This window comes from Ornithodoros turicata, unplaced genomic scaffold (assembly GCF_037126465.1).
Source record: "Ornithodoros turicata isolate Travis unplaced genomic scaffold, ASM3712646v1 ctg00000916.1, whole genome shotgun sequence".
In the NCBI taxonomy this organism is placed as follows: Eukaryota; Metazoa; Arthropoda; class Arachnida; order Ixodida; family Argasidae; genus Ornithodoros; species Ornithodoros turicata.
Window position 1 is genome coordinate 256,985 of NW_026999418.1, and position 18,699 is coordinate 275,683.

The 18,699-nt window shown below is 47.4% G+C and overlaps 1 protein-coding gene across 1 annotated transcript; it reads left to right on the forward strand.

Annotated features, from left to right (window-relative positions):
• The first annotated feature begins 4,487 nt into the window (after positions 1-4,487).
• On the forward strand, positions 4,488-6,671 carry LOC135375696 (uncharacterized). The gene has a single exon (XM_064608349.1). It carries the CDS (start codon positions 4,488-4,490, stop codon positions 6,669-6,671), a length of 2,184 nt encoding a protein of 727 aa, XP_064464419.1.
• Positions 6,672-18,699: the final 12,028 nt, after the last annotated feature.

Below are 18,699 nucleotides of genomic sequence, written 5' to 3' on the forward strand. Positions count from 1 at the left end.
ATATCACTGCATACAAGGGCTCAGTTGTAAAAATTCGACATTTCTACGTAGGTTTGCGAGCTATATTTTAATATAGAACACATCAGAAAAGAATCCAGTTACGTGTGAATCACTTCTTCGCAAGACAATAGAAAAAGTTTGTTCGCAGAGCGCTCAGAAACGGCGTAAAATATCGTCAAAACAGAAGTACTGGCGTGTTCTCCTTGTATTACTCTTGTCAATGACACATTTTTTAGAGTTCGTGGGCTATCCGTTGATTTGTATTGAGCCCGAATTCGCAAATACTTTAGTGCGCGACACTCTATCCAGATGGTAGCACACCTTCGAGTCGCACCAAACTTTAATTTATTAAAAACCAATGGCTCAACCTTGTCCTCTAAAAAATACGTAATTGACTAGAGAAAAAGCTAAGAGAACACACCAGTACCAATCTTATGATGATAGCTTAGAGCGTTCTCGTGTCTTGCGCGAATAAAAATCGCCCATAGATTTCTGAAGAAGTGATTCCGCCTGAACTTGACAGCGCGACAGGGAGGGAAATAGTAGTACGATGAAGCACCCAACTGGGCAGACTCCTGATGCTGTGCCATGTACATGTTCCCCGCCTACTCCAGTTTATATGCTGCAAGCGCATTCCAAGAACACCTGAGAAGAAACAACAACAACAACAAATAAATAATGACGAAGAAAAAATCGAGTACTGGAGCAAATGCCCTAGAACTTGCTGTGATGGGCACAAGAAAAACAAATGAGGGTGCATTTGAAAGATTTCAGCGGCTCCTCAATATGCATCGCATACAAGAAAAATATATGAGCTGTGCGGAAACGAACGCACAGCCCAAGCATGGCTCCATTCTGTCGCAGTCGAAAATCGGCGGAGCTGAACTTTAAGACCACCACGTGGTGAACGCGGAGGCCTGTGGCGTGTGAAAATGACGAAAAAGAAGTAGCGCGAGTCATTTGTGCACTCGCCAGGAGACAGAAAGTCCCGGTTTGACTTGAACACCCCTCGTACGTTACTGTGTTTACCCACTCCTGCAATGGCTCTAGAAGAGCCAGCAGTATCTTGAAACTGAAACAAACAAATAAATAATAAATACGACTGCCGTCATCGCCCGAGAAGAGCTGCACAACATACTGAAATGTTTTCAAGGGCATGATACTTGGCAATACCGATCGCCTTGTCAGGGCGTAACACGAGACATCCCACATCAAAATCTGCACTTGAAAAATTAGGGATGTGAGTGCTATCGCTTCTCCCAGTGACGAAGCACTCAATGCGTGCCATATGCTGGTACGTAGCTGGTGGATATCTATCAGCAACCGATGATTGCACGGTGTCGACTACGTCGTAGTTGCGCTATCGATACACATCTTCCGCTGACTAGAACGCGTGAGCGCGGGACCCCTAATCATATCGCAGTGGCACCTTTCGTTGGCTTGAAACCGGAACACATATGGCTCTTCAATGTTGAACTTCTTCGCCTCCGTTTGCGTTTCATTTGAGAAGCGCGAGAAGCCGTGCCTAAGTTCAATAATACTCCCTTTGACATTTTCCAGCTGTTTGGTGAAATCCCAATCGCGGTTTCTGTAACGCTCACGGTCTCTACTCGAGAATACGAGGGTCAGGAGCCTACATAAAAAAAAAGAAAAGAAGAGTGCTCGCATCCTAATAGTACAGAGCCCACTTCCTTTCGCTGCGACGTCGTTTCGTTCCTCTGATGCAATCTCATCAAGAAATGTCATCAGTCTGCTATAATTCCAAACAGCCGATCGCAAGAAGGAAGCCTTGAGCGTTCAGCGCGTTGGGCCAAATTTTCGGAGGCTTGCATTTGTGTCTTCTTGTTCACACTGTTGGAACGCATGGAGGTGCTTTGGAGAGGATATTATCAAGGTCTGCCCCGCCAGTCTTCCTTCATGTGTCCTCAACTAAATTTGGTGGGAATTGGCGACTGATGAATGTTCTGTCCAATGAATGTACTGTTCTATGTTTTAATTTTCTGTCCAGATCACTGTCGCTGGAACAGATGCGTCTATACCGGAGTGCCTGGCTGTAGGGGATAGCAAGTTTAGTGTGCCGCGGGTGGCAACTATTGAAAGCTAGGTACTGCTGGGAGTCCGAAGGTTTACGGAACAGGTCCGTAGTTAGGACACCGTCAGCTAACTTTACTTGGACATCCAGGAAGTTAACAGTTAGAGCCGCGTAAGAATGGGCGAATTTGAGAGCTGGATGTGCTTGATTAAAATCGCTAATGAGTATATTAGGTCGTCCTCCGGATATGGCCAATCCATGAAGATGTCGACCAGAAAACGCGCGTACAACGTGGGCGTTTTCTCGCGTTGGGACAGAAATATCTCCTCTAGATCTCTCATAAAAATGTTTGCACAATTTTGTGACATTTTGTGTGCTCTGCTCATAGCCGTGCCACTGACTTGCAGGTAATGGTTGCCGTCGAATTCAAAGTTATTATATTTCAGAATAAGGTTAAAGAACGTGAATAAAACAGAAGAATCGTATGACTTCTCCGCTCAAAGGTTGCCTGCCTGCGTACTGCTGACGATGGCCTAATAGTGAGTTTTAGTATACCGTTGATAAAGTTATCGTGCCTATCGGAACCAATCGCAGTGGTGCGTGACTCAGAATCTTATCCACTGATTGGTTCCGGTTGATACGGTTCGACGCAAGTCACGTTATCAACGGTCAGCAAAAACTCTCTAATAAGGCCGAAACAGCTGTCCAGTACTGACATGACGACGTTTGAGCACTTACAAACATACACTCAACGTGCAGCCACAGAATTTCGGCTATTTTCGCTTTGTATATGTACTTGCTGGCTTGCACTACGCCTCCACAGGCGGCGCCGTCACCGTGGAACACTGATGTCTCGCTGATACACAGTGTCACCGCTGACCATCTATCGTGTCACTTCCTTGCGTTGGGCTGACGAGTTTCAAATAGAACGACAGAGCTATCCTCGACTGAGAGTGGATGACCAGATGAGAGTGGATGTGTGAAAAGTAAATAGTACAAAGTACATGAAGTGCAAATAAGCACCGCGCAGCAAGAAGCATTGAACAGGCCTCAGTTTTTCTCAGGCCCCTCAAGTTTCCGAGACACACAATCAGTTTGTGGCTTCCAGTGGAACTGCTGATTAAGACTCCCAGATACATTATTTTGCCGGTTTGTTGCGTATAGGCTTGCCATCAATTTGAAGTTTCAGGTTACAAATTCAAAATTTGGACCACCTACTCCTGAATACCACGACATTTGTCTTATCAATGCTCAATGGAAGTTTATTTAATTGAAACCATTTACTTATGTATTGGTGGTAGTGTTGGCGATGGTGATGGTGAAAGGGCTTGCCGTTGTCGACCTCACAAAGGTGAGCAAACTTCACGACTGACGCCCTGGGGAATATGCGTCCTGGGCTGACTTCTACGGGAACTGCACCGACATGTCTCTATTGAATAAACCTATAAGTAATTCATATAGGCCATGTACAAAATTTTATAGGATGATACAGGATCCTCTAAGATTCTTATAGGTTATGTAGGAACGATATAACTACCGTGATAACTACCGTGTAGGTCGTTATTGGTGGTATAACTAATCGCTTAGGTCTCCATGACTGAAAATGCAGAAAATGGTAAGTACTCGTGTTACACAAATGCCCAAGCAGCACGAAAAGTTTGGACGTTGAAGCGTGTGAAGTGCTCAATTGAACGCATCGTTATATCCAACAACTTCCCGCAGATGATACACATTGTTCGAAACAGTCAACATACGTGGCAATCCCATTGTACATTCACTAGAACTCAACTGCTCAACTTTCCACTTTCCGGAAGCAGTCGCAATCTTGCTTCGCGATGCCAATGCCAATCGGACGAACCGACTGAGAGCGAGCGTGGTCGTTCAAGCGAAATCACGCGTCCTACAACTAATGCGCATGCACGACAGTCAGGTCGAACGTTTCATACGAGCTAAAATGTCGCTGGTCCCTCACTGTTAGAAGAAAAGGTATAGAAGAGGTATAACGAAGGTATAAATGAGGTCTAAGCTACCATATTTATTCCTCAGCACCAACCTCTATACCCCGTTTAAACCACGTGGAAGGTATAAATCGCCGAAGCTATACCTTCCACGCCAGTTGAGGGTATAATAAGGTACTTCACACTTGCGTTTATACCTTAGGTATTTTGTATACCTTTAGATGTGAACCTGTGGTACCACATTAATTTGTGGTGGAGACAGTACCACCTCAGTTATGCAGTAATTTAATTAAGAAACACAGCCAGTAATACAGTTGCATCGTAATGAATGGGGGAGTGGTGTTAAGGAAAAGGAAGAAGGGGGTGCTCGCGCACGCCTTCACTCATTGTACAGCAGTTCTAATCATCTGTTCATTAAAGCCTGTTCTGTTCCCATCTCTGGCGCTTCCTCAACAAATGGTGCCGAAACCCGGGAACGAACCAGGGACCTTTAGATCATGCTCCAGAAGATTTGGGAGGCAGGATTGCAATGGAATGATCAGTTACCTTCAGACATCGATGCAGAGTGGAGAGAGTGGTGCAAAGGAGTCGCGGAACTGCAACATATATCTGTTCCTAGGGTGATAGCGAGCAACTCATTCGCCGACAGGCTGCGCGAGTTGCATATTTTCGCAGACGCCAGCCCAAGGGCATATGGCGCGGTAGTCTATCTCGAGCATTTGTCCGACGACGGTTCTCGCGGCATGGCATTTCTACTTAGCAAAAGCAGAGTCTCACCTCCCAAGCGCCAGACAGTTCTGAGGCTTGAACTCACAGCAGCTGTTCTTGCTGCCAGATTATATCGCTTTGTATGCACTGCTTTGCAGACAGAGTTCGATTATGTATGCTGGACAGATTCCTTAATCACCTTGCATTGGATCAAGGGATCGGCATCCAGATGGAAGACCTACGTGGCAAACCGGGTGCGCCAGATACATGAGCTGACTTCTCCTGAAAGATGGCGTCATTGTCCTGGTGAAGAGAATCCGGCAGACTTTCTCACGAGAGGGATTAAGGGGCATGAGCTGCGTGACTGTGAAGTTTGGTGGAAAGGCCCACGATGGCTGAGCCAGCCAGATTTATGGCCGCACACAGCATTTCCAGATCATACTGAAGGAGACGAGGAATGCTTGGATGCTCAGGTGGCATTGGTCAGCTGCACGGCACATTTACTTTCACCCGAACGTTTCAGTAGTGCCAATCGACTTCTTAGAGTCACCGCATGGATACTGCGCTACGTACACAACTCGAAGCGGTCAAACGTCAAGAAAACAGGTCCTCTCTCTACTGAAGAAATGGCGTCATCAGAGCTGTACTGGATCAAGGCTACTCAGACAAAGCTACTTACAGAAAGGTCCTCTCATCTCGAGAACTTTCGCCATTACCAGGATAACGATGGACTACTGCGACTACAGGGTCGTCTGCAGTGCTCTCAGCAGTCACAAGCAGCCAAGCATCCCATACTGCTGCCGCCAGCGTCAGAGGCTTGGTTCACGTTGCTTATCATACTCAGAGAGCACTTAAGGATGTCCCACGCCGGTGTACAGGAAACTCTGCACCAGTTAAGAGAAGAATTCTGGGTAATCAAAGGTCGTCAGTCAGTGAAGTATGCTCTTTATCAATGTCTTTTTTGTCGACGACTGAAGACACGCCCCTGCACAGAGCAGGAGGCACCCTTACCTGCCGATAGGGTCACTCAGCAACTTGCGTTTGAAGTCGTTGGCGTAGATTTTGCGGGGCCACTTTATTACAGAACGGCCGAAGGGCAACGGAAAGCGTACGTGGCTCTTTTTACTTGCACAGTCACCAGGGCAATTCATCTTGAGCTCGTCTCCGACCAATCCTTCGGGACCTTCCTTATGGCCGTCAGACGCTTTGTAGCACGACGAGGTTTGCCAAAGAAGGTCTATTCAGATAACTTCTTAACTTTTAAGAAAGCCGCTCGAGAGGTTCCTGCCTTGTTGGCGAATCAGTTCCAAGCGGTACGGGAGTATGGGACACAAGCACGAATAACATGGGAGTTTATTGCCGAACGTGCCGCCTGGTGGGGAGGCTTCTGGGAGCGTATGGTACGCTCAGTTGAAGATGCTCTCAGAAGAACACTAGGTCGGAGTCAGCTAGACTTTCAACAGTTGCTGACCGTGTTAACAGAAGTCGAAGCGATCGTCAACTCACGGCCATTGACACAAATGTCAGAAGATCCTGGCGACACCCAAGCTTTGTCTCCGTCGCATCTGATATTGGGGAAGCGACTCACGGCGTTGCCGCCAATTAAGAGACGTCAGACAGCGTGCGTAGACGCCGAACCATTAGAAGTGCTTCAAGCAAAGGAAAGGCTCCTCACTGCATACTGGAGGCAGTGGAACAAGGACTACTTGCTACAGCTTAGATCTGCAAACCTGAGTCGACATGCAACCTCCAACAGCGCTCAACCGCATCAACTCGTACTACTGGCGGATCAGCGGCAGCCAAGGATGCTTTGGAAGCTAGCAAGGGTGCAGGAGCTTCATACTGGACGTGATGGACTTGTACGATCGTGCACGCTCAAGACAGTCACTGGTTCCTTCATCAGAAGACCAATTCAGCTACTTCATCCTCTTGAGGTCTCAGATTTTGAGACGCATCGGGCGGGGGAGTGTTAAGGAAGAGGTGGATAAACAGCTGGGCTCGTGCTAATCCCCGAGCTAAGAGGGCGTGCATTATTGTTCCTTTTGGGTTTTAGTTCAGTAAACGTTTTGCTCTGGCTCCGTCGTCTGGCTCTTCCTCTACACAAATTTGGTGCACGCCCTCTTAGCTCGGGGATTAGCACGAGCCCAGCTGTTAATCCACCTCTTCCTTAACAAGTGGTTTACAGCAGCGTGCCATTTGTTCCTGAAATGACCAAATCTAAGTGTCCTCACTGACACAGTTGCTTGTCGGGCGAAGGCGCCCCACAGTTTGCGAAACCATGATGTCTTATACCTGTATCTGTTCTCCACAAAATCCTTCCACGCTGCTTCTTGAGTGGCGAGTAATCAACACTGGCTCTCCTCTACGTTTACCACCTGCACTTTGTAAATATGATTTTGTGTGTATATTTGTGTGTTTGCGTGTGCGTGTGACCACGTATTTTCTTTCTCTTTCCTTCTCGCGGTAGTTCTTGTTATTAAAGCACATGTCGCTCAATAATATTTTGTTCCAATTTTGTTAGGAGGTGGATCAAGAAAGCGCCAGTCTTATATGACGTTGAAATATTCGAATATTCCAGTTTTCAAAGATTACACCCCTGGTTTGAAAATATACTTCAAGGGGATATATGCTTATACCATCAGGTGCAAATAATATACCTTCGGGGAGGTATAAAGTTACTATACCTCGAAGGAGGTATAGCGTTTATACCTGAAAAGGTATGCGCCCTGGGACAAGCGGTTTATACCCTAAAAGGTACAAATTTTTCTAACAGTGCTCTAATGGCAGGTCACGTAAAAAGCACGATGTTTGATGGAAAGCGATGGCACTTCTGTAAAGCTAGGTGCTTTCAATGTAATGTAGGCAGTGTGAGTTGCTGAGGCGTATGTCCGTCACCGTCACGAAAGTGTTTCCTCCTTTGTACTCTTGGAGCGGGTTAGAAATTTTTGGTGCATATACTATTGCGATCCCAATGAAGGCTCCTAGTCTTCCGCTCTTATGCCAATAGAGGTTTGGCATTCGCAGTTTTGTGGGACTGCCTGTCTAGCACTAGTTCATCCTGCTCTTCGTTTTGGGGGCGAGAGCAGAACTATTTTCGAATCGTGATGTGAGCAAGCTTGTGTTTGTCCAATCTAGTGATGGGGAAAACAGTTCAATATGACGAACTCGTTCATTCAGTTCAGCTCACTTCAGTGAACTCTTACAAGAAGTCGTTCATTCATTCACCTCTTTATGACGCCATACCACCACGTGACTGATACACGGGGGTTCAAGTCGTCGGGGGCATGGTTTGAGCCAGGCGCCAACAGCTCCCCATAGAGCGCAGTCTGCGATAATTCAGGCAACACTGAGCACGTGACCAATGAAAATGCGTCATGATTGCTAGCAGCCAGCCAATCAGGAGCCTCTCCGTTTGGCTCGCCTTTTGGCCGGTCCTGGCTACCATCGACTTCTACAGGTGCCTGGCGCCCGTTATTCCAAAATAACTAAGACATTTTTGATAGGCCAAATTCACATTTATTGGACGTATTGACAGAAAAGTCTGACTCATATATTTACCGTGTGTACAGGACGTTGCGTTCCTTGAATAGATTGCAACCAAACCAAGTTCGAACTTGCAAACCACATACACAGTCTACTTCTCGAAGCGAGCGAGGCCCACGAGTGCGTGCGATTTCACATGTGAGCATCTTCTTTTCATGCTGGCAGTGCACTGAAGGTTACACCGTCACGGAAAATACTTGTGTCGTTCCGAATCCTGTCTTCTTAGTCACTGTATTTGAAAATGCGACAGCGCTCGAAAGTGTTCCTCAGGCGTCAGCTCACCACAACATTCTAGTTCCGAACCGGCTAGACCGTTCGTAGGTTGGAAACAGTACATGGCCAGAGTCACTATAGCTCACGAACGAACCCGCGAATACACTTTCTCTTTGGTCGTTGTGGTCAACCGACATCGGCGAGACGCAGAGACGCTACAACGCTGCTTGCAAGTGCCCGCCTTGGCTACTGCCCGCGAAAGGGAACTGTCAGCTATTTCGGAACTTTGTCAACCAATTCCGAAGCGCACTACCTCCTTTGCCAATGGTCATCCGGCATCATGCCTGACGAAGTAATACCACGTGACCATGACCTAAACTATTTTTCTACTGCCGCGAATGCGGTAAGCTATGGAAGCCTGGCTTGAGCTGAGTCGTCAAAGTCACGTGATATCTATCGGGTGAGCGGAAAATTAACGTGGACAGAACTTGAATTGAGCGGCTGCTGCTTTTGTTTACAATAAGAAGGAATGATGCAACAATTCAGCTTTTGTGGTCGCAAAACATGGTACCCTATTAATAAACAAAAGAAAGCTAAAGCTGACACCGCAACTTAAACCCATTAATGAGAGCGAGAGATATGATAAGAAATTTGAGATCAACCACGCTGGACCGAAAAAGTCGAAATCCTTCACGTCACGAGGTCAAATTGAACGCAAGCGGCACCCACAAGAATCTATTCCTCTATGTTTATTCAAGAACATCGGCGACAACATCAACGTGTCATTTTCCGAGAAAAGTGAAATAAACGTGCCAAACAGAAGGCCAGTAACCCAACAGCGGATCCTAGCTCAGAGTCAGCGTAACAGTTGCGAATGTAACGACGAGAAAAACTGTGCGCGCATCACCCGCGCTATGTTCATTCTGTTATTAAACGATTGCCATCGTGACGTTGTCCTGAGAAAAATAAGACAGGAGAAGAATTTAAATGTGCAATCCATGTGCTCTCCGAACGCCTCCAACCCCAGAGGTGAGGTGCTACGCGAAAGTCGAGACGGAGTCGTCGCCTTCCCCTCGACTGCTTCCTGAGACTCGTTGGAGGCGACCCAATCCTCCACTAAAGTGGCATGGCCGACGTTGCATTCAGTACTGCTCCGAGAGGCAGCCATTCGAGGCGAACTAACCAGACCAACCATTCAGAGCGAGCGGTTTGAAACATCGCGATCAGTCTGCACGGAGACAACGGCGCCCACGACCCTTTTCTTGGCGGAGCCGACGCTGTACCATCCGCCGGGAGTTCCCATTGACGCAATGGTCAAGGAAAAATGGCGGGTGCACAAGCCACGTGATCCGCATGAGCCAGTCACAGCGTCCCGGATCAGCAGCGCGGGAAAAAAAGCTTGGGTGTTGTGCGCATGCGCAGACCGACCTTTCCCAACCTCCATCCCCTTCTCTCCTCGGGTTTTTCGTCTCTCCTCTCGTCCCCCCTCCCCCAGCCGCTTTCGTTTTCTTCGGCGCTTGCAGTAGTGCAACGATCATGTCCAAAAGCAGACAATAAAAAGCCGATGGTGTATGACAAAGCAAGTTTATTTGTCCTCGGGAACAGCTTCGAAAAAGTTACAGTACATATCTTTTCACGTCTTGTAACAGGATTCGCACATCGAAGGGCAGTTCAGTAGTCAATCGCAGTTTTCGAAAACAGCTGGGCCATGTGCGTCGTTGTTCCTGATGGCTGCGGGAGCACTAAAACAAAAGAAAAAAAGTATATTGATGATCCATAACTCTGCACGAAAATCACTGTTATGATAGGCAGTCGATGTTGATTAACGTATTCGAACACCAAAAGCACACTTGTCACAAATGTTCGTAGATCACAGTGAATGAACGGCTGCGACGTGCATGAGGGGCAACTAGCATAACCACACATAATTTGGCAGCATATCCGAAACGCACAAGTTACGGCAATGCACTGCACTATGAAACTCCGTTACCGAGTGACTCGTAAATGTTGTACGTAATACACTTAACGTGATAGACCTGTATTACTTCCTTCGGTCACAAAAGAAATACAGCGAATTGTCGTTCCGCAGAGCCTTAAAGAGAGTATTCTCCAGGCATACCACGATGACGACGGCCACGGTGACACCATGCGAACTATGTCCAAAACAAAAAAAAAACGCTACTTCTAGGACGACATAAAGAACGATATGGAGAAATATGTGCAAAGTTGTGACAAGTGCCAGAGGTTCAATCCAGTGGCGTAGCCACGGGGGGGCTAGAGGGGGCTCGAGCCCCCCCTACCTGCCACGGACCGACCCACACAAATCGTGCAAATCCGAGAATATAATATATGGGGGGGGGACCAGTGTGACGATCGCGAAAGTTCTTGCAGTTCATGACGTCTATCTAAGAAGCACTCTTGAATGGTTTTCAAAGTATGAGCTTTTCAGAATACTTCCCATCTCGTGACGCCACCTCATTGGTCATGACAGCCTATACATGTAATCGTATTGTGAACGTCTAAATCAAATATTTTCGTTCCTTTTTTTAATCATCAGTTTGCAGTGTGCACAAGTATATGTGTGTGTTGTCGACACAGGATCAGCGGGTGGGGGGGGGGGGGCGAGTTTTCGTATCGAGCCCCCCTACCTTGGAGGTCTGGCTACGCCACTGGTTCAATCCGAACACAGGAGTGCAAGCAGGCTCACTCTACCCTCGCATGCCCTTGCGAAAACCATTTGACAGCATATGCACGGACCACGTAGGACCCATCAACTCGCAAGACTAACAAATATTTCATAACTGCGGTAGACATCACAACGCGACTCATTGTGACACGTGCTGTTCCAGACAGGTCTACTGAACGCGTACTCCGCTTCTTTGACGAAGACATTATATTTGTTTTCGGAACTCCAAAGTCAGTGACAACAGATAACGACAGAGTGTTCACCTCACGAGCAGCAAGACGCTATTTCAGTGAAAAGTGTATGACACATGAGCTCACAGTGCCATACATGCCCGAGACAAACGGACTGGTAGAGCGGGCTAACGGTAACGTGTTATCGATATTATGAAAAAAATGTCAATGGTGACGTAGACCATTGGAGCGAATACCTGAAAGAAACAGCATTTCAAGTAAACAACATACCACATGTTGGATTAAGAGGACATACCACCCCCTGTTTTCTATGTGAACTTTGCATAGGTTTTGTGGCTGAACTACGAGACAGATCGGAATGCGGAAACTTTCATCGGAAAAGTGACGTCAAGATCTCTTAACTCTGGGAACTGAAATATCGCTCTAGCGTTGTAATTTTTTTTACGGACCCCTGAAGGTGGGAACCCCTCTGTTTTCTATGTGAACTTCGCATAGGTTTTGTGGCTGAACTACGAGACAGATCGGAATGCGGAAACTTTCATCGGAAAGGTGACGTCAAGATCTCTTAACTCTGGGAACTGAAATATCGCTCTAGCGTTGTAATTTTTTTTACGGACCCCTGAAGGTGGGAACCCCTCTGTTTTCTACGTGAACTTTGCATAGGTTTTGTGGCTGAACTACGAGACAGATCGGAATGCGGAAACTTTCATCGGAAAGGTGACGTCAAGATCTCTTAACTCTGGGAACTGAAATATCGCTCTAGCGTTGTATTTTTTTTAAAGAAAAAGAAACGAATTTTGTCGCTACAGCTTAAAAAAATCCAAATAAATAAATGAAAGCAAATAAAAACAATCGGCTTCTGAGGTTAGCCGGGGACATGTTTCAGGATTCAAAGACCCGTTTTTTGTGTGTTTTTAGCATTCTGTTTTTCCGAAAAAGAATTAAAAGTGAGTACAGGCATGCATCCAAGGCGTTTACCACTGATTCCGGAAGATGGCGCCGTCCGCTCGCAGCGCCCGAACGTACTCCGCTTGTAGACTTCCGCGTATTGCGCAGCAGCTGATCGGCGTCCGTGGTTTCGGTTCGTCCTGAAGTGACCAATTCGTGGCTAAGTTAGTATTTACCCATTATGGCTCGAAGTCACGTCTACGGACAACGGAAACGTAAGAAGAAGGACTTTGCGAATTTACGTGGTAGAGGCAGGCATGTGACGGAACCTGCGGATTTGAGAGATTTTGCTAATGCAGGATGCTCCAGCCGTGATGTTCCGAGTGATCGTTGCACTTCGACGACTCCACATCGCGCAGATACCCTTGTAGGCTCAACCTTTGGTGGTAGTGTTGTTCCTCAAACTGTAAGTGATGCATTAAACCCCATAAAAAAGTAACAATAATACAGTGAAGGGAGTAACAAATTGACACCTGCCGTCTGCACGCACACTGTATCACGAAATTGGCCAAATCCGGCGGCCATTTACTCAAAATCGCCGCCAAAATTTTGGCACGATTTTCGGGTATGTTATGGAGCTATCCTTCCCGAGAACACAGAAAGAAAATTGGAATGGACAAATGGGACTGGCCATCGGGCCCGCTGCGAGCCTGGGGAACACTTAGAGCAGAGGTGGGTTTGGATAGGGCCTCAGTATGGAAATATTGGTGTGTGGGCAGGGCACGGGCCTGAAAATCCGGCCCATGCAGTGCTCTACCCCTTCTCAAGAGGCGACTACAGTGCCAAAATGCGCATGACCTGTGCATACGTGCACTGTTTGGTTTGTTTGATAGCTGAAGAAACTCGGGACGGGGGACAAGACAGCGGTTTCTATAGAAAAACGCTATCACGCATTTTGTTTTCCTAAATGTTCGCGTAAGCCAGGCGGACACTTGGTAGTTTGACAAAATGGGCATTTGGACCGTATGACGTGCAACCCATTATTTGAGGGTGAAATCCATACCCGACCCCTACCTCCTCTGACAAGACCCGCCACCCGCGCTCTACCGGAAAATGAAATCCGCACCCAACCGGACACGACCAGCAGGGGCTGCGGCGCCTTTGTTTACTTATTATTTGGTATGATCTTTTCTCTTCGTTGTTGTTGCTGTAGCCGTTGCTTGTTCGTGGCCGACCCGCCAGCAGTGCTTGTGCCAAAAACGCTGCCCGCAACAGTCTCGCAACCCGCGCGGGTGTCAATAATATCACCCGCAACCGACCCGCAACCCGCGGGAAACTCCAAACCGGGATCCGCACCGCACCATAGAGCGGGTCGTGCAGAACCCTGCACTGCGCCTGAAAACTCCGCACTTCGGCTTTCCTCTTGATCAGCGTCTCACTCTGCTTCACGGAGAGAGCGGTGACGTGTGTACGCGGTTGCTCCTCTCTGGCTTTGTTGAAGGACGCTCCTTCTGCTGTCCAAACGCGCCCACCACGCCTGTGGGTCCCAACGTGTGTGAGTGCATGTGTGTGGAATTTGGAGTAGCAAGCCGTAGCCATCTGGCTGACATCTCCTAACCCCTATGAAGAAAAAGAACCGAGACCCGTTACACGAAATAGGCATCAAAATGGACACAAACATTCAGCTGTCGAGTCTCATGAAGTCTGTTGACGTACATGCCGCACTATGGTGTGTGTTGTCGAGTCCGAGCCTGGCACGGGCACGTGCGAAAAACGCAAAGCCCGGCCCGACAAGGCCCGCGCAATGCTCTAAAGGGGAGTGCGAAACCCTATCGAAATTTGCTAGCAGTCCTGTGCGAGCGCATCGGCCTTGAGTTCTACTATGAAATAATGCGAGCCGATTGAGGGAGCGCTTTCACGACACCAATCGACAGCAACGAACGCCATGGTTCAACAGCGTAAATGTCACTGGCAAGAAAAGCAGGGATGTTTTGCAACGGGATGTCGCACTGTCATATGACCGTCGACAACCCCGCGTCCTTTCTGGATACCGTTGCCTCTGACAAAAATCGCTATTCAGCTCAACTGCAGTCCCCCGATACTCTCAGGAACATGTGATCCTGTGACACCACGAAAACTGAAAACTACGATCACCATATCACGAATAGACACCTCCACGGACAGTCTCTGCGTATCGGGTGAAAAGCTTTAGCCCGCTGCTACCGATCAGAGCAATCTTCATCCACGAGAAAGCGAGGTGGTAACGGCGGTACGCGACAGTCACACGGCATCTTCGAGAAATGCCAGTAAAACGTACACACCTAACAGCAAACGCGAGACAACCAAATCCACCGCGCAAAAGCAAATGGGGGAAGGAGGAAATCTAAAAATAGAGGAAACACAACCCAGCTCATAGGTCTCCGCCTGTCACGTGGGCTTGTCGTGTCCTCCAATCAGAGACGCGATGGACTTCTTACAAAGTCGGAGGAGTGAGAAGGCCGCGCGCGTGTGGCGCCATCTATCGCAGAAAAAAGTTCATTTTTCAGTTGAGACCTATGTGATATGTCCTCTTAAGAACGCCCCCTTTTGAACTCGTGTACAATTATGTAGCACGCAGGACCATATACAACGAGCTGTCTGCACCACCAGGACCTGGTGAATATATTGAGGCAGGACGAGAGGAGGCAAACTACACGCTTTCAAGCTACCTCCGTAACATCAAAAAGAAGCACGACTTGAAGCATTGCCCATCATCATTTAACGTTGGAGACAGCGTCTGGTACACAAAAGGCTTCAGGGACTCAAAATTGGGGCCATTGTATGAGGGACCGTACATGATCACCGACGTGAACAAGAACATGTACACGCTAACCAGGAACAACGACGGCGTTGAGGACATCAAAAAGGCCACAACAAGGTAGCTAAAACATGTCCACACCCATACGGCCATTGACAACATGCTTTATGAGGAAGAGCAAGAGTTTCTTACTGAGGAAACAGAACAAATAGAGGAACCATCCCACATAGAAAACCAACCACGAGACATACAAGTTGCTTCAGTAGAGACAGAAACTTAATGCAGGCGTCAAAGAAGATCCCAAAGTGGATGCAAAATTAATAACTATGTAATCACCACATTGCGAGGACGCAATGTTTGGGAGCGTGGTCGTGTTAGACTATTAGGACACCTGCCGCCATCTCACGGAAGAGAAGAGAAGCGGTGGAGACTGAGGGAGAGAAGGAAGAGCGCCCTCACCTGTTTTTCTTTTTTTTTTCCTTCTTGAGGATGGATGGGAAGAACGAGATGTAACGTGTACGATGGAGGGCTTAATCGCTCGCCATCCTCATTAAAGTTTCCTTTTGCACTAAGCGACCTGTGTTATCATGCGTCCTAACGACTGACAGTAACCAAACTTGTCTTACCGTTCACATGCAGGAAGGAGTTGCCTCAGGACAGAAGCCGCCGATATTTCGAACAGAGACTGTTCTTCTTCTGGGCACCGTCCTCATCATTGGCACGGTATTTAAAGGGTTAGGTGTGACGTGTCTAAAGGTTCATGCGAATTGTGGGTCAACCGCCCGGAGGGAAGAAAGGTTCCGTACGGGGTTTTACGGCCGGAGTGAATGGCTGCTTTGTTAGAGTGTGGAGGGGATTATGTGAACGTAGTGATCTAGGCTACAGACCGGTTACAGAAAAATGGAAGGTTCACGAACACGTGGACGAAACGGGACAACAGGCAAGAATTGGCGAGCATAGCGAAAGATAAGGAGGTTAGTGATTACGTGGGGAAAATTCCAGAACCAGCAACGGATTTTTTTTTTTTTTTAATAATGCAAAGTTGTGGCATGCAATAAAGAAAGTAGAAAGCAGTGGCCATGCAGAACATAACAGATGATAATGGAGGTAGAAGAGAAAAGCATATTTTATTTGTGAAGTGTTTCTAGGGTGCCTTGTGATTTGTTGATACCGGACGGGTGAAGAGCGTTGAACTTGTATATGAGATAAGACTCCCTATCACGTCTGTCACGTGTGGATCTAAACCCGGTTTCTAGAATATATAGTTTAATGTTGTCAAAATTGTGACCAGGAACGTTAAAGTGTTCGGCGACTGCTTTGGGGAGTTTGTTGGACGTGTCGGTTCTGTGTCCGGTAAGGCGGTTGTTCATTTGTTGGCCGGTTTCACCAATGTATTGCATAGAGCAGTCGCCGCATTCAATGCAGTATATGACATTGGAGCTTGTGCATGTGAATGCGTGGTTAACGGGGTAGGTGTAATTGCTCGCAGTGCTTTTGATGGAGTTAGCGTGTTGAACGTGCTTGCATGTTTTGCAGCGCGGGAGGTTGCAGGGCCGTGTTCCCGTGTACGGGGCGCTCGTTTTGCTGATTTTGGCGTTGACCAAGGAGTCTGCCAGGTTTTTTGCGCGTCGGTATGTCACCTGTATGGGATTTGTGAATATATTGCTAAGTCGGTCACTGCTTTGAAGGAGGGGCTCGTGCTTCTGTAGAATGGCTTTGATGTTTGGAAGTGCGTTGGAATATCTTGTGATGAAGCTTATTTGGCACGCGTCAGGATTTTTTCGGTTTTCCAGAACCTCGTCTCGATCGAGTGTGAGTGCCTTGCGACGGAATTCGGTTAGGAGGGAGTCTGGATAGTCCCTTTGGGCAAGTGTACTGCAGAGTTCGTCAAGCTTCTCAGCGTAATCTGTGTCGTTTGAACAAACTCTGCGTAGTCTTACACTCTGCCCATTAGGAATTCCAACCTTACAGTGACGCGGGTGGTGACTCTTGAAGTGAAGGTATTGTTGTTTGTCAGTTGGCTTTTTGTACAGGGTTGTGATGAGGTTGCCGTTGTCTAGTGATATTGTGGTGTCGAGGAAGTTAATTAAGTGAGTTGACTGTTGTGATGTGAACTTTATGTTGCTATGTGCGGTGTTCAGTAGATCTATGAACTTTTGAAATTCATGTTCCCCGTGTTCCCATATTATCAGTATATCATCGATGTATCGAAGGTACACCGTGGGTTTCAATGAGAGGGCGCTGATAACTTTGTTTTCTAAGAACCCCATGAAGATATTTGCGTATGTGGGTGCAACAGGTGTGCCCATACTTGTACCGTGTACTTGTAGGTAGTGTTCGCCATTGAACTCGAAGTAGTTCAGTTTAAGGACCAAGTCCATTAGAGCGAGTATGGTTTCCGTGTCTTTTCTGGTGTTTGTTGTAGAAAGGGTATTGCAGAGGGCTGTGATTCGGTCGTTGTGTGGGATGTTAGTATACAGTGATGTCACATCCAGCGTGGCTAGTATTGTGTCCCTACCAAATGTACGAGTGTTGTTTATATCTCTGATTATTCTGAGGAGGTGGGGTGTGTCTTGTACATGCGATGGCAGTGTTGTCGGAATATGGTTTAAATAGTGGTCCAGGAATTTCGAGAGTCTTTCTTGTTGGTGTGTTGTTATTAGATACAATTGGCCTGCCGGGGATGTCAGCCGTATAGAGCTCGTTGGCGTGTACCTTGTGAATTTTGGGCAGTAAATAGAAACGACCTGCGCCTGTGTTCGATGGGGTGAGATATCTGAGGTCATCACGTGTGATGAGCTTTCGTTCGTGGAGGTCCTGTATGGCATGGGTTATTAGCGCCGTGTACTCCTTTGTTGGGTCATGGTCCAGTTTGAGGTAGTGTTGCGTATTGTTGAGTTGCCTATGAGCTTCAGAAATATATTTATCTGTGGGCCAGATGACGATACTCCCACCCTTATCTGCGGGCTTGATAATGATATCATCTCTGTCAGCTAGCGCTTTGATGATGTCACGCTGTGTTTTAGTGAGGTTGTGACCACGCGAGCTTTGGGAAATACCGCGAAGGATGTCGTTGCTTACTTGTTTAATGTACAGGTCTAGTGCGGGTTCTCGGCCGTGATTTGGTGTCCAGGTTGATGGTAGTCGGAGGTCGTTGTCGTTTTCTTGTGTTGTATGAGCGAAGAATTCTCTAAGGCGTAGCCGTCTCGCAAAGTCTGATATGTCTTTGTGGATTTCGTATTCGTTAACAGAATTGAGTGTAGGGCAGAATGTTAACCCCCTAGAGAGGACTTGTAGTTCGTCGCTGGTTAGTGAGCGTGATATATCTATTACGGTGCTGGCGTCAGCGTTTTCTCGGGGTGACTCAGCGATGTTGCGGGGAGTTGTGGTTGTGGTGCTGGAAATTATTTGTTCGGCTGCTGCGTGTGTCGTGTTAGTGGGTCCGGTATCCGTGTCGTTGTTGGAATTAGGTTTTCTGAGTTTTGAGTGTTCCTTGTTAGCTAGCTCGCGGTTGAGTTGTTGAATGTGTAGTTCGAGAGTGTTTGCCTCCGCGTCGGTGAGACTGATATTGTTCATATGGGCCTGGATCGTAGCGAGTTGCGCGTGGCACTGTTTCTTTAATATTTCTAGAAACGTACGGGCTGTGTTGTTAAGGGCTGATGCCCACTCTAGCTCTAGTTCAG